Genomic DNA, 12,755 nt, shown 5'->3' on the forward strand with positions numbered 1-12,755 from the left:
AATATATATTTGAAAGAAACCAAACGAAAACAGTTTTTGTTTTTTCCAAGTTTCTACGGAAGTGCGGTTTCCGGAAGTTAGTGAGGGTAATCTTCCCTGGACCAGCGTGTTGCCCTTAGTTACAACCACCGCCATCCTCTTGGCAAAGAACACACGGATTGAGAAGACTACCAGCCTTCAAGATGCCGGCCAAAGCGGTCCCTAAAGCCAAACAGGTTTGCATTTTCAATATTTACTAGTTTTATTACCCGTTGCTCGGTATTGTGTGTGTGTTTTTGCCCATTTTATGTCACAAAACAGGTTGCATTTATATTGTCCTTCATGCTCCCCTTGTAATAGCAACCATTTCCTCTTCACTCAAGAAAACAAACATTTCTCGCTTATTGCATTGGTACAGGATGATGGAATGACCTTCTTAGAACAATATGGAAGAATATGACATACATCACGATATGAGAAAACATTTGTGTTTCAAAGAAAACTTTAATATCAGAAGCTTCAGTTTTCTTGCATAATGATTTGTGTTCACCCTGTTTGATTGAACTTTTGTGTTCCGAGTACATCAGTCTTTATTTCATTAGCCACATGCAGAAAATGTTTTCAACAGCTATCAAGTCATCAACCCATTGTAATGTCAGCTCCTTTAGTTAAGCTCAATTTTAGGTTTAGAGAAGTACACTTACAGTTACAGAAATACACATTGACCATTCTGAAAACATGTTAGGCTTTGCTCTTGTAAAAGTACTGTACCAGTATTTCATCCTTGCTATGCCTCTTGGTTGTGGAAAACCATGCTTAAAATTGTTGATAAGTATGCTGTACTTGGTAGTACATGTACAGTATATCCTTGATTACTTGCAGTTCAAAAACCTGGCCGAGTTTTACCAGTCTTTCATAGAAAATCGGACATTTAATATGTGTAGCCGGTCTCAGCCATTCCATAAAAGTAGAATACATGTACTTGTAAAATAACACTTGTTGTCTACTTCTGCAGGTCCCTGAGAGGCAGAGGAGAATCACCAGGGGCAGGGTGAGTGAGGACTGATATTATAAAGTGTCCAGGGTGCTGAATCAAGATAATTATACCAGACTTTCCTATGCATTATTATAACAACAAAAACGTCTTATGCTAGTGTCCTTTGTGGTGTTGTGTGACAACAAACTTCTAATGCATGTTCTGTCTGTTAGTTGTTTGGGAGGTCGAAAATGTGTTCAGAAAGTTTGTAGTTGCTGAATACAATTTAATAACAGAGTACCATTTGTAATTTAGAACACACAGTTCATTAGCTCATTCATAGCTCAATGTCATTGCTTTCATTTTCTCTGTAATTTCACCTACTAAGTGTTAAACATAAAACTGATTATTGTCAAACTCAAAGCATGGTAATTTATCCGTATTTACCTGATGATCGACATTTTTATTTCACATTCTTCTCTTTTTGTTCAGGATGGAGATGATATGACAGAAGTGGGAGATGGTACTGACGCTGATGACTGGACTCAGGTAAGCCTTGCAGAGTCTGATATATTATAATTAACAAATACATTTTTAAAACTGTGAATGTAAATAAGTAGCATGTGTTAATTTCTTTTTTCTACTAAAATCACTGCAGTAGGATGCAAAGGTGTTAATGACAAATGCATAGCATGTGTGATTGTATTGTGGTTACTCCTATTGGCGGGCATGTGTGGGTGCGTGCGTGCGTACATGTGTGTGTGTGTGTGTGTGTGTGTGTGTGTGTGTGTGTGGGATGAAATCCAGTTGAATGCACATGTTGCATGCAGACCTGTCAACCCCCTCCCAGGCCAACCTGTATTTTGGTGACTGGGTGGCCAAGTGGTAACACACTTGCGCTCGGAAGCGAGAGGTTACGAGTTCGACCCTGGGTCAGGGCGTTAGCAATTTTCTCCCCCCTTTCCTAACCCAGGTGGTGGGTTCAAGTGCTAGTCTTTCGGATGACTACATTGGGGTGTGCACGTTACAGATCCCACGATTGACAAAAGGGTCTTTCCTGGCAAAATTGTATAGGCATAGATTAAAAAATGTCCACCAAAATACCCGTGTGACTTGGAATAATAGGCCGTGAAAAGTAGGATATGCGCCGAAATGGCTGCGATCTGCTGGTCGATGTGAATGCGTGATGTATTGTGTAAAAAATTTCATCTCACACGGCATAAATAGATCCCTGCGCCTTGAGTCCGAGTCTGGAGATACGCTCGCGATATAAGACTTCATATTACATAACAATCCCTTACACACCAACTGGTTTTTTTGGAAATACAAAAACCAGCTTTAGGCCTGTTTACCCCCCAGAATCGCTCTCATGAATAAACTTGATTTTAAACAAGTTTCATGTACAGGATGGAAAATAACCATGTTTGAACAATTTCTGACAAATTAATAAAAACCAAAAATAACACAGTTGCCTCACTGGTCCTGATGTAAATTATCAATAATTATTGACTCAAAACTTCAATTTAAATGAGAAAACAGTTTTCAGTAAGTTCCAATTGTTAACTTATTTTCAAAACGGCTCACTCTGGTGAAAAGGAAGGAGGTTTGGAAAATAGCATAGGCACTGTCAGGTCTATTTTTAGTACTCATTTGCATAATCTCTCATACTGCTTTTCAATTCATCATTTCTGGAGTTAAATTCTCAAATGATGGTTGAATCATAGATTGAACTACAAGAGAAACAAGTAACTAGTAAGTTTGTTCCACATTCTAATTTTCCAAAGGACTCCATGTATCTAACTCAAAATAAAACTTGTCAGAGATCATGGGTCACTGAAGCCATGGACGTGGGCTATTTTAAAGGATTCACTGACCTACATATTCAAGCAGTCAATCACTACAAGTGCACTGTGTCTCTTTGATTCAGTTGACATGCCTGAGTATGTGTGTTAATCGTCACTTGCATCTTGTAAGGTAATCGTTGTTAAGATCACAGCATTGACATGAATTTCCGGTACAATTTGGTTTGCCCGTACTGCTAGGCTGTGTAAGCCGTACACACCTAAACTTTGATAAATCCCGTACACAATACATGACAGGTATATGTGCATGTATGATTGTACCAAGAGGAAGTATTTTATTGCAAAGTCAGTCAGGGCAAAAATGATAACATTCAATGACTGATCTGCAGACCAAGACCCTGGTGAAACCAGAGGATCAGCTGGACCTCAATGACCTGGTAAGTAATGCACATGCTAGAAAGTGCCGCATATATCTTATCTTTGTATAAGAGGATTCTCCATACTAAGATGTGAAGTATAAGGTTGATTCAACAGTCTAGCCTTTTAGAATAAGAAGTTGACAGTTCAGCAGTAGACTGATGTCATGAGATTGTACGAGTGCAGGACAGTGATGAAGATAAGCAATATTTGTACTTTCAATGTACAACGTTTATATAGATCTACAAGAACTTTAAAATTTAAGATAAATCGTGCAGCCAGTTAAACTGACTGTAGGGACATCGATCATCCTCATCTGCTTGATCCAACAATAAAATTGTCATTTAAACATTTTATCTGCAATTTTTACAGTACACTCAAGAATTGCTTTTCTTCAACAGGAGCTGAAGGAGGAATTCACACGGATTCTGACAGCCAACAATCCTCATGCACCCCAAAACATTGTCCGCTACAGCTTCAAGGTAAAGTAATATCCTCATACGTTTAGAAAACGTCTCAGTTACACGAATATGTGAATCAGATTTTTTTTAATTGTGCTGAGTCATTTTTCAACAGTTCCCTCTGCATTTGGTCAGTGGCTTTTGAATTAAAAAACAATTTTGATGGTAAAACTATAAAAACTCATGGATCAACATGAACGTCTTGTATTTGTTTAACAAAAGCAGGATTGCAAAACCTTTTTAACTCTATGTTTCTGTATTTATTAATGAAGTATTTATTCTCTGGGGATTTGATGGTGGGCCCTTTTGTTCTTGAAATAAGAAATAAACTGATCCCACTGATATTTTAAGTTTCTTTTTTTCCTTTATTTTCTGTTCTCTGGGGTTTCGAGTGTGGACGCTTTTGTTCTTTGAATAGCAAATAAACTGATCCACAATTACAATGCTGTGCTATGTTTTCCTTCCAATCACAGGAGCGTCAGTACAAGCACACGTCCAGTGTTGACCAGCTGGCTGTTCACTTTGCTCTGGATGGCAACATGCTGCACAAAGATTCCGATGAAGCTCGTCGCCAAAGACAGAAAATGGGACTCTCTGATGGTACATTATTTACTTCTTGCAGCATTCGCATTCAATGAGTCAAAAAAGAACTACCTGTTAGGCTCTTTGGCTGGCTGCATGTCCCTCTCACTCCTTTTCTCTCTCCACTCTGAACATACACAGATATGGCAGATTATAAGGTGGCACTGCTGCTGCTCTTAATTTCTTCATCTGTTTATATTTTCCCTTCACACATGTACAAACTTACATACAAAAATGTTCGTTCAACATAATTATGCTGAAAGCTTGCTTGGTAACTTCAAGTGAATAATCACAAACCAGATCCCGACTCGCCAGACTTGTAGGGTAAGATTTACCCTCCGCCCTTTGTTGTGAAGGTCCTGAAAGTGCTCATTCTTTTCGAGAAACAAAATGCACGGAGGGCAGCAGGCCCCGACATTGTCTCTACAGCTAATCTGAAGAAATTCTCTGATCAGCTTGCCCCAGTCATTACTGATATTTTTAACAGTTCTCTTCAGCAGTACCAATAAGTCCTCACCTATTTCAAGTTGTCCACCATTATTCCCATTCCTAAAAGAGAGTATTGCATCGTCATTGATGATTACAGACCCGTTGCTTTGACATCCATGGTGATGAAAATCTTTGAAAGTTTTGTCCTGAAATACCTCAAAACAGCAACTGACCCCTTCTAATTTGCATATCGTGCCAATAGATTTCTTCGTGATATGCAGTAGCATTAGCTTTGCACTTGTAAATGTCCTTCAGCAACTCGAATCTGCAAATAACTATGCTTCTATTCTTTTTGTGGACTTCAATTCTGCCTTCAACATTTTTGTACCATATATATATCACCTATTTTAAAAGCTGTAACATTATGTAACTGGGTACATGTACTAGACTTTTTCTTATGCAGAATTAACTCAGGTTGTACAGATTAATAACAATTTTATCTGCTCCTCTCTTTCTTAACACAGCTGCAGATGGTGATGTTCCACTAGGTTGTGTATTTTTCCTTCTGCTGTTTACACTTTTCACTTTTTGTTGCATGATTCTGTTCGTTTTTTCAAATAATACTGTCAAACCTGACTGAAAAGACCCCCCAAAGTACTGACCAAAAGTGGTTGTTATAGACTGGTGGTCGCTTATGGAAAGGTGAATGACAAAAGAAAAAGCTTTGTAGGGGATTCTTCGGGCTAGTTGTAATGGGAATATGGTCGGTACTGATAGGTTAATTTGTCATCAGGACAGGTTCGACTGTATATACTACTATTGAAGACTTGATACAAAAGTCTGAAGAATCTGCCACAAGGTAGGAGGTTACCAGATCAGAATGGTCAACTATATGGTGCGATGCTGAAAACCTCAAACTCGGTGTTCAAAAGACCAAAGAAATGACTGCTGATTTTAGAAAAAAAGAAAACCCCTTTGAGTTTGACTCTTTAGTTGGTGAAACATCAAAATGTTCAACACTTTCGTTTCTGTGTTGCACGTCGATTTCCATCACCCTTACTTGGGACCTCACTTCCAGACTGATCACCAAGAACATGACTCAATAAAAAATGAGTACATTAAAATGGAAAATTGTCTTTGATGCATTAACGATTTGAGACAGCCTGGTACAACAGGACCACTGAGGCAGAGAAGATAATTAGTCTTGACAGAGTGGTTACGACCGTTTCCAAGATTGTTGGTCATGAGCATCACTTTATTGCCTCAATCTATGCATCCCGAACTGCCCAGAAAGATCACGGCTGATCCAACACACCCTTTAAAAAAAAATTGGTTTATCGGCCCTTATCCTCTGGCAGATAATTTGGTGCCATTAGTACATGCACCACACATTTTAGAGACAGTTTCTATTCAAGCGCATTGTGGATCCTGTCTCCTTATGCATTCATCCTTCTGGTCTGATGTTACTTTGTTTTTTAATTGAAGTTTTGTTATTGCTGTTGGTCTTTTGTGTGTCTAAATATAACAGTGGTGGTATTTAATAGGGTAGTATCTACAGCAATTCAATGTAATATGTGTGTATATTAGTTTTGTGGTTTCAAAATACCCGTGTGACCTGGAATAATAGGCCGTGAAAGGTGGATGCAGCGCCTATATAGGCTGTTGATCTACTGGCCGATGTGAATGCGTGATATATTGTGTAAAAAATTCCATCTCACACGGCATTAATAGGTAACATGCGCCTTGAGTTGCCTTGTGTGGTGAGATACATGCGCGATATAAATCCTCGTAAATAAATAAAATAAAAAAATACTTTTCTATTTGTACCTGCATTTAAATGGTATGGGCTTATCTTTAAATGGCATGCATGTGTGCATGCTCGCATTTGTGTGTGTGTATGTGTGTGTGAGAGAGAGAGAGAGAGAGAGAGAGAGAGAGAGAGAGAGAGAGAGAGAGAGAGAGAGAGAGAGAGAGAGAGAGAGAGAGAGAGAGAGAGAGAGAGAGAGAGAGAGAGAGAGAGAGAGAGAGATTGTGTGAGCATAATGTATTTTGTAATGATTGTATGTGCATTAATTAATTGTACCTCAAGCCTGGAAATATTTCTAGTGTAATGCATATGGTTTTAAAAGTCTGAACATAACTTAATATCAGTTTGTTTCACCTCAAGTCATCCAATATTAATTGGTTCACAAAAGATCTTATCTCAGGTGCTTTTTTTCGCCCTCATAGCCTCAGCCCAGCCCAGCGAACAAGCTCTCAATGAAGGTGCTGAAGAGAAGGCAGCTGCTGAAGCTGCACAGGGGGAAGACAGTGGAGAGAAAGGAGAATTGGGGGAGGGGGAAGCTGGGGCCGGCACTCCCCTTCCCAAAGAGGGTGCTGCCAGCGGTGGAAAAAAGTTGACCAACCAGTTTAACTACAGCGAGCGTGCCTCGCAAACCTACAACAACCCTTACAGGGTAAGAGCTGTGGGAAGAATTGCAGTGACACAATTGTTAATCCATGTACCATACAGCAGCAGAAACATATTTATCCTACATACGTGAGAGAGACACCCGTGAGATAATAATCGTTCAAATCACACGTGTGTATATCATGTAAATGAGGTCATGTCAAGCAAGTCTGGCAGGGACCCGTTTTTCCACTGCTTATGATGCCAAAGTCACCGAGATAAACGTCATTATAGAAACAAAACTTGCGCTCGCTAATTACCCTCAATGAATCTTTAGAACTAACCCATCACGCCACACTTTCAGAGTGACGTTTCTTTGCTTTGACGTAATAGATTGCACGAGGCTTTAGAATAGATCGAGGTTCCAAAACAAGCGTCTTCAATTTAGCTGCCTCGTCTGCAAGACATTTTCAGTAAAATACACGTAAGTACAGTATGTAGGATAAACAGAATACTACATGACTTGCTGTGTCGTACCAGATTTACACTCGTTGCTTTTTCAAATAGTGAACAGCTCGCTTTCGCTCGCAGTTCAATATTTAAAAAAACAACTCGTGTAAATCTGGTACGACACAGCAAGCCATGTAGTATTCTATATATATCAGTGAAGTATAGCAAGTTGTTGCACAATCTTCTTCTTCTTCTTCTTCAGCGTTCCAGACTTTTTCTGGTTACGTGTGAGCTCGTTTGCCCATTTGGGTTCCCCAAACTATACTCTGAGAGCATATATAGTCAGCTCACTCCGCTTTCGTTGAGTATTGCACAATCTGAAGAAGTTGATGTACTGAGATTTACCCGACTTGGACCCAGAAGAAATACTTTGGGCACAGGTGAGAGAGCATATAAATGCAGACACTTAAACCTATGAAAAGGTTAAGTGGGTCAAGAGAAGTTGAGAATGAGAAGGTAGTGCTTCAAGAAAAGAGCATCGACAAAATCATACTTCGCTAGGGTTAATATCTGAGCATAGTACTCTTAATGTCAGTCTGTGTAAATGTCTGTTGGTGTACATGTTAATTGAGTGTATTACTGCGGGATCAGCTCGTTACTCCCCCGTATCGCTACTCCCCCGGCTCGATACTTCCCCGGCTCGATACTCCCCCGGCTCGTTACTCCCCCGGCTCGTTACTCCCCCGTATCGCTACTCCCCCGGCTCGTTACTCCCCCGTACACAGAAAATGACTGAATAACCCTGTGATAGTAAGTTGGCATGAAATATTGTTTCCCCCCCCCCCCCCCCTGTCCAGCTGTTTTGTTTGTTTGTTTGTTTGTTTATTCAGACAATTTCTCCGGAAAAACAATATTTCATGCTAACTTACTATCACAGGGTTATCCAGTCATTTTCTGTGTACGGGGGAGTAACGAGCCGGGGGAGTAGCGATACGGGGGAGTAACGAGCCGGGGGAATAACGAGCCGGGGGAGTATCGAGGCGGGGGAGTAGCGATACGGGGGAGTAACGAGCTGAGCATCTTGTTACTCCGCCGTATCTCTTCTGCTTAAAATATATACTTTTTTTTCTCAAAGATGTACTGTACACGAATGTACAGGCAGATCTGACAGTTGTAAGTTCTTTAAACATGCTCTCTCTCTCTCACTCTCTCTCTCTCTCTCTTGAAAAGTCAATTAAGTAATAACTGCATTACTTAAGTGTAATAAAAAGGCACGGGGGAGTAACGAGCCGGGGGAGTAACGAGCCGGGGGAGTAGCGATACGGGGGAGTAACAAACCGGGGGAGTAACGAGCCGGGGGAGTAACGATACGGGGGAGTAACGAGATGCTCCCTGTGTCTGCAAGGTTGTTTTGCTGCATGTTTGGACAAACATCTTAAGATCTGAATTTTAAAGACTCAAATCCCTCTATTTCTGACAGGACAGAACGACAGCCACTGAACCCCCACCGCGAGCATCATTCTCCTCCAACGCTACACAGTGGGAGATCTATGATGCCTACACAGAAGATTTTGAGAAGCAGGTAACAAAAATGTGCTTATTATTTTTCTCTCCGTGCCTCCTTGACAAAGTTTAATTTTCAATGTACGTTGGGTTTTGTCTGCAGATATAGGTTGGTATTTGTGGTTTTTCGTACGTGTTAACAACAAATGTGCATATCGTTTCTCTTTGTGCCTGCTTGACAACCTTTCATTCTCAGTGTATTTTGGATTTCATCATCAGATGTAAGCTGGAATTTATGCATTTTTTTCTCACTCTTTGAACTAATGAACTTTTTTTTATATCAGACCTTAGTCTGTTCATATAAAGCTATACTCATGGTTACTATTTATCATTCGATCTGCACTTTTTCCAGAAGTGTGTGTAGTGTGTGTGTGTGGGGGGGGGGTGTCATGAGTTTCACAGTGAGAGAGTAGATTGATTGTTTATGTATTTTAAAAACTTGTTATTTGCACGGTACAGGAGAAGACTAAGGAGAAGAAGGTGGTCCCTGGACGAAAGGAGGAGGAGAAAACACGCAAAAAACTTGCCATTACTGAAACATCTGTAAGTTTTAAAGTCTTCTTTTTCATACTATAGTGGTACATGTACGGCAGACTTCCACTAACTCGCGGTCTTTGGGGTCCAAAGATTTTTGATTACGATATATCCGATTCGCGATGCAGTTTGGGGTCCAATTAAAGGGAAGAAACCGCGTTCTGAGTCAGAGAAAAACGCGGTTATTTCTCTTGTTGGTCACAAAAAGCCTGTGAGTGTCACGTTGGCGTGTGTGCGTTTGCTGTGTGAGTGCATGTGTGTGTGTGCGTGCATGTGTGTATGTGCGTGCGTGTGTGTGTGTGCGCACGCACGCACGCCTGGAATGTGGTTGTGCTACAATGTTCATGTGTATGTGTTACTGCGTTTCTCGCAAGTGTGACGCTTCTGTTGGCAACCAAATTCTCAAAAGATTTGTGTGAGTCTGAGTTGACACGCGTTTTGTCTTTGGCAGAAAGCATGTAGATTTCTTCTTTGATTGTTTGCTTTTTCTGCCACCTGCTATAACGCAAGAAGCTGAAGCACTTCATGGTGCCTGTAGAAAATCCGGGGCGTCTAGCTGAGATCGCGATTAGCGGGACTCGAGTGTTAAATTGCATGCCTGACTAGATTGCAGAAGACTGAAGCGCAGTTTAAGCACTTGATTGGCGCCTGTGGCCACCCGGACCGTCTAGCAGAGATCGCAATTAGCTGGACTCGAGTGTTCAACTGCACGCCTGACTGGCCATACTGACTGGTCAGACACTTAACCTCTATAGGCACGTGGCCAATTTGACGATACCGATCGTGGCATGAAAGTTCTTGACTGAGTGGGGCACGTGCGCGTGAAAGGTTTGTTTTTCTTTTGTTCGCAGGTCTCGATCAACCCGTAATGTACACAACCTGAAAACACACACACACGTAGAACACTATTTGGAGAGACTGAGGGAGAGAAAGAGAGAGATCGAGACTGATAAGATGAAATGACAATTTACTGCATGATGAAAGGCCATCGGACCCAGAGAGAGATAGTGTGGTTATGATAGAAAAAAAATGTATGATCTGTACTATTTTTTGGCCTTTATGTGACTAATTTTGTAAAAAAATTAAAATTAAGATTAAAAAATAAAAAATAAATTTTTAAAGATCGGTCCTGTTTTTTTCGGGGTCCAAGAGGTCTCCGCGATATAGCCGAATTCGCGATTTAGTGGACCGCGAGTTAGTGGAAGTCTGCTGTATCTATATTTTAAGATCTCCAAAAAACTGTAAACAAAATATATTTCTCAACAAAGGAGTCTTAGAACTGTGGTAAATTGAATGTCACAATGAAACGACAGTGAGAAAATCTTATCTTAATCTGGTAAGTCAAAGTTTTACTGTCACCATAATGAACTTTTTCGGTGTTCTTTCATTTGTTTGATTTTCTTCGTCTGCTTTTAACAACATCTTCTTTCTTTCTGTGATGTCAGACAAAACAACATCTAATAACTTGTCAGTAAATTTGCATGTTGTTACTTTGGATTGAACTAGAATCCTGCTGGCAAAACTTGCTTCTACTGCAAAAACTTTGATAGATATATCAGTGAATTGCCTGCTTAAACATTGAATCTTGAATTAGCAGTTTGACAAATAATGGCTGATCAGGCAAGATGGATATAACTATGCTTGTTCTTCAGGGTGATGACATATCAAGAGTGGGCACAGCAGCCAAGATTGTGGAGCGCATGGTCAACCAAAACACATTTGATGATATTGCACAAGGTAAGCGATTGAAGAATACATTTTGTCTTCTTTATTAACCTTTCCAGAAAAATCTATCGGTTATTTATGCACTGTGGAAAATTTATATTCCTGCAGCATGACGTATACTGTTAACATGCCGATAGCCTCACTGTCAAAATGCGCTGTCCACTCAAATTATGACGCCGTTTTCTTTTGAATAAGAATTATATCAAAGCTGGAGAAGACAGCAACATTCGTCTCGCTGTCCGGCCTGACAATGTAAGTGTGATCGACAAGAAGATATTGGAGCTCGCAATCACTGTCGCCATGATGGCTCGGCTGCTGACTGAAAATGTCCCATGTGTGTTGCTCAGTGGTCATGTATGCATGCCAACACCTTGTCTATTTGCAATAGTACCAGTGTCAGAAGAAGACCTAGCTGTTCCCATGCAATATTCAAAGCTGACCTCTTATTTTACTATACTGCTCATCATTGATTAGAATGCCTTGTGCTTGACAGATTTCAAGTACTACGAAGATACATCCGATGAGTACCGTGAAATGGAGGGAACGATCCTGCCACTGTGGAGGTTCTCCTATGAAAAAGCCAAGAAATTAGCGGTCACCTCTCTCTGCTGGAACCCCACCTACAAGGACCTCTTTGCTGCCTCTTACGGATCTTGTGAGTGACTGGCAAATTCAGGGATGAAAGTTGAGCAAATAGCAACTCAAAACAAAACAAAAAGTCGGGGTCCAGGGAGCTGGTAGGTTCCCAGCAGGTTCAAGGGACATTTTAGTGATTTTTGACACCATTTTGAGCCAATAGATGCACCCCAAAAATCTAACCATTCTTCTACTTAACAGAATATTTCCATATGACTTACATGTATTTGTCAAAATCCTGAAACCATTTCTCAAATTCCGAATGGGATCTGTTATCCCTGCTAATTTGTTAACTGTGACCACTACAGTGACAAAATTACATGTATATATGTTACAGGCAAGTTGGGAAACCAGGCATTTCCGGAAATGACTACCGAAAAGTAGTCATTTACGGAAATGACTGATTCACTCGGTCATTTCAGGAAATGCCTAAAGTTTAGCTGGATATTTTAGTCATTTCCAGTAATGACTGAAATTAGCTGTTAGGCATTTCCAGAAATGCCTGACACACAAACTCTTGATCAATCGAAACGCACGCACGCACGTGTACAATAAGAATGAAAAGGGTTATAAATATGTACCAGATTTTAATGTTATTATCTGTCAGATTAAAAGGTAGATAAAAGAATAATAACAAAATGAAATACTAAAATACACACATTTTCATGTAGATTTGAGTGTTAATTACTCTTCTGTTCATTTGTTTTTGCATGCCAGGCTTTAGTGGCATAATGCTTTACGTTCAGAGCATTTGCACTGTGCACTTTAGGAATGGAAATGGTTATAAATATGTGCAAGAATTTAAAATGTAG

General features: G+C 40.2%; 2 protein-coding genes across 3 annotated transcripts in view; one reads left to right on the top strand and one right to left on the bottom strand.

Annotated features, from left to right (window-relative positions):
• Positions 1-88: 88 nt before the first annotated feature.
• Positions 89-12,755, top strand: part of LOC138980384 (dynein intermediate chain 2, ciliary-like) — a 24,701-nt gene continuing 12,034 nt past the window's right edge. The window contains exons 1-12 of one of the 2 annotated variants that reach the window (XM_070353251.1): positions 89-215; positions 995-1,030; positions 1,448-1,504; positions 3,147-3,194; positions 3,576-3,656; positions 4,109-4,235; positions 5,171-5,194; positions 6,876-7,102; positions 8,966-9,067; positions 9,508-9,591; positions 11,235-11,319; positions 11,801-11,962. In XM_070353251.1, coding sequence (XP_070209352.1) covers positions 183-215; positions 995-1,030; positions 1,448-1,504; positions 3,147-3,194; positions 3,576-3,656; positions 4,109-4,235; positions 5,171-5,194; positions 6,876-7,102; positions 8,966-9,067; positions 9,508-9,591; positions 11,235-11,319; positions 11,801-11,962 — 1,066 coding nt within the window. In that variant the 5' untranslated portion in view covers positions 89-182. The remainder of the gene's footprint in view (positions 216-994; positions 1,031-1,447; positions 1,505-3,146; positions 3,195-3,575; positions 3,657-4,108; positions 4,236-5,170; positions 5,195-6,875; positions 7,103-8,965; positions 9,068-9,507; positions 9,592-11,234; positions 11,320-11,800; positions 11,963-12,755) is intronic. The other variant, XM_070353258.1, reaches the window with a different exon arrangement.
• LOC138980373 (KRAB-A domain-containing protein 2-like) overlaps positions 12,263-12,755 on the bottom strand; it is a 4,146-nt gene continuing 3,653 nt past the window's right edge. Inside the window, exon 2 of the mRNA XM_070353242.1 lies at positions 12,263-12,755. This exon is cut by the window's right edge and continues 1,937 nt beyond it. The gene's annotated coding sequence lies outside the window, so the exon portion shown is untranslated.

Source organism: Littorina saxatilis, linkage group LG1 (assembly GCF_037325665.1).
Source record: "Littorina saxatilis isolate snail1 linkage group LG1, US_GU_Lsax_2.0, whole genome shotgun sequence".
Classification (NCBI taxonomy): Eukaryota; Metazoa; Mollusca; class Gastropoda; order Littorinimorpha; family Littorinidae; genus Littorina; species Littorina saxatilis.